The 3306-nt window shown below is 55.7% G+C and overlaps 1 protein-coding gene across 3 annotated transcripts in view; it reads left to right on the top strand.

Moving 5' to 3' along the window:
* DHRS3 (dehydrogenase/reductase 3) overlaps window positions 1-2399 on the top strand; it is a 38771-nt gene extending 36372 nt beyond the window's left edge. For all 3 annotated transcript variants that reach the window (XM_002925585.4, XM_019806322.2, XM_011232782.3), the window contains one exon: window positions 1867-2399. In XM_002925585.4, coding sequence (XP_002925631.1) covers window positions 1867-1951 — 85 coding nt within the window. In that variant the 3' untranslated portion in view covers window positions 1952-2399. The remainder of the gene's footprint in view (window positions 1-1866) is intronic.
* Window positions 2400-3306: the final 907 nt, after the last annotated feature.

Below are 3306 nucleotides of genomic sequence, written 5' to 3'. Positions count from 1 at the left end.
CCTTCTGCTGGGGAACCCTGGTGGGGAGGAGGCGGCAGGCAGGAGAAAGCATGCGTGTGATCGATTAGTTATGTCTGCCATGGGCAGAAAGTGAGCAGAGGCGGCCTGTGTGCCAGGGATTTCCCACACTTAGGCTGGATCCGCAGGTCTGACCCTTGTGGGTCTCAGGACCCCTTTACAATCTTAAATATTAGAGAAACCCAAAGCCCCCTTTTCTCTTATGTGAGTTGTATCTATTACTAGTCACCGTACGAGAAATTAGAATGGAAAAAGTTTACCCTTGTTAACATAAATATGGTATTTTTATAAAAAGTGTATTTTCCACCAAAAAAAAAGTAGTAGGAAGAATGGCATTGTTTTGCATTTTTGCAAAAGTCTTTATTGCCTGACTTAATTGGAGACAACTGGATGCTTAGATCTGCTTCTGATTTTAATCGGTTATAATGTCACATGTCACTTCGCCTCCAGAAAACTCAGCTGCACGTGGGAGAGAGGCGTGCAGAGGCGAATACGTCTTAGTGTTATTACGAAAACAGTGTGACCTCTGAAGAGGTTTCAGGTATCCCCCCAATGGTTCCCGGGCCACACTTTGAAAACCACTGTTCCAAAGACTAGTTCTTGGCTCTGAGGTTCGGTAAGTTCGATCTAATGGGGGAAAACAGAGATCTCAGTGTTTGGGATTCCCAGAAACGCTCCAGGGCTGGTCAGGTGGGATGTACCAGGACAAGCGACCTCAGGAGGTAGGCTTTAAGGAGGAGATCATCTACCTTCGGAATCAGCCCAGCATCACATTTCCTAGAACTCCCTAGACTCTGAGCAACACACCCTGCCCCTCCCAGTCCTGCCCTGAAGGGGCCATTCCAGGTGCCCACCTAAACCGGGTGCTTCAGGGAGAGCTTGGACCCTGGAGCCCCAGCGACCGTGGACTCCTGGCTCCTCTGGGCCGTGTCTCCTGCCCCCAGCCCTCAGCTGACTGGACCGCTCTGACCTGAAAGGCCTTTTCAGGAAGTGAAGGACCCAGGTGCCTTCCCAGACATCAAGGCCCAGGAGCCGGCTCCCCTCTGGCCGTGTGTCTGCAGCTGAGGAGCTGCTCCAGCTGCAGGCACGGGGACCTCCTCACGGAGGGGGGCACAGCCATCAGTCCCCACGCAAAGCTCTTTCAGAGACACCGAGTAGGGGGCAGGGGCGGGGGGCGCCTGGGGGCATTTGGGCCCCATCTTTGTGTCCCTTAGTCCATCCTGATTGCTGCTCTGAGATACTCCTTGCTGCCTCTGTGAGCCCCTAGGAGAGCAGAGACTGCCACCCTCCACCACAGGGAGCTTCTCAGAAGCCTTTCTGAACATTCTAGAAAAAAGCTGCTTGGTCTAGACCATGTCCGTGTTTTCCACCGTAAGCCCCCGGCTTACATTCCCTCTTCTACCACCACTACTTTTCCACAGGAAGCAGAGGCCACCCCCTTCCCCAGCCCTGCACGGCACAGGGGCTGTGGGGGAGCCCGAGGGGAGGCCTGCGGGTGAGTCTGGGGAGTTTCCCTGGAGGAGGCGACGGTGGTTCCTCACTCCTCCATCCCACACAGCAAATACTGTTGAACAAGTGGCACGTGGAGTTAATTGATCTCGCAGACACCTATGGGCCCCCAGATGCTGAGAATGTGAATTTAAAAGTTTGTTTCTCCTACCCACCTTTACCTTGGAAACATCGCTTATCCACTTACTTGAAAGCCCTTCCTCCATGGAGGGGTGGGTGCAGCTTGGAGACAGGGGTGGGGGCGGTTTACGGGAGCCATGGCGGGACCACGTGGTCCTCCGTGGCCGTCAGTGACCTGGCCACTGGTGCCCTCGCTGACCATCCCCTCCCCCCCCCCAGCATACTCCCACAGGCTGCACTGGACGAGATCTACAAATTCTCAGGGACCTACACCTGCATGAACACTTTCAAAGGGCGGACATGAAGGCTGGATGCAGAGACACGCTCTCAAGCCACGGAACCTGAGGGGGCCATGGTACTGGGCACACACCCACGCGCCTGTCCCTTGGCACACTTCTGCTGGGTGAGCAGGACTGCTCCTGGCCCCAGGAAGAACCTGGGTGCCCTCCCCTAGGCCAGCCCCAGGACCTTTGCACAGGACTGATGGGCGTAACTCTGACCCCCATGGGGAGGTGAGAAACCAGCCAGCAGCCACCTTGACACTTTCATACATTTCTAATTCTGTAGAGTTTATTGTTAAATTGCTTCTCGAGTCTAACCAGCCTTAGCAGTGTGCATAGACTATTTCCAGGAGGGTCTGTACCCAGATGCTCTTTTCTTTCCAAAATCCACCCATCCTCAGCTTGTGCAAACTGGTTGAATGGCAGGAATGAAAAATAAAGAGATGGTTTTTGCGAGTTCCTTTGTTGAAATCCCCGACCCCTCGTCCTTGGCAGTGGGGAGGGGACTGATCCCCAGCACAAAACCCCATCCTTTAAGAGATGGTTGGTCCGCTCGGGGTCCCCAGCTGCCAGGAGTGGAGCAGGCAAGTAGAGGGCAGAGATGGCGTGAGAAGTTGGGGTCCACACCTGGGGTATGTGGTTCCTTGCCACCTAAGCCATGGGTTGGGGCGCACTTGGCCTCACCATCCACAACCTTAAATAACTAGTCTGCAGAGAGCCAGCCTCTGCCCTGCCACAGCCCCACCAGCTGCAGTGTGACCAACTCAGGAGAGCAGAACCAGTCCTTGGTGAGCACCCACTGAACGGCGGGTCCATCTACCGAGCACGACTGGGTACTGAGAGGCAATGTCACTGAGGAGCCAAAACTCCGAGGACCACCAGAGGTCCCCTGCTAAAAGGCTGCTCCGGGCCCCTGAGCCAGATTTGATGGCAGGGGCTAGATGTGAACTAAAAAGCAAGGGGGAGGTCTGGAAAGGTACCATGGACCTGGGCTCAATCACCAGGGAGGATTATGGCCAAGGAGACATGGGGAGAGGTGCCCCATGTTTCCTCTGGTGTCTGTTCTCCTGGCCGCAGCAAGCTTCATCAACCTGACCTCAGGCAGGGGGACAGGTGGACGGGGGCCTCCGTCCACGTGACTCTTGCATGTGGGGGGAGGGGGACGGGCAGCGGCTCCCCAGGGATGCAGGCGGAGGTCACAGACCTCAAGTTCAAGGTGGGAGCTTCCCCGGGCTCTGCATAGGGCGGCACTTACACACAATCCACGTTAGCAGAAGGTTCATCTCAAGGCTCCCACGATCGTCAGTCAGGGCTGCGTGCAGAAATGCCAAGTCACGGTTACATCCCCCGTTCATGGAGCACCTGCCAAGCGGTCGCC

Source organism: Ailuropoda melanoleuca, chromosome 11, assembly GCF_002007445.2.
Source record: "Ailuropoda melanoleuca isolate Jingjing chromosome 11, ASM200744v2, whole genome shotgun sequence".
Classification (NCBI taxonomy): domain Eukaryota; kingdom Metazoa; phylum Chordata; class Mammalia; order Carnivora; family Ursidae; genus Ailuropoda; species Ailuropoda melanoleuca.
Note: the sequence above shows the minus strand (reverse complement) of the source record. Positions and strands in the feature narration are given on the sequence as shown.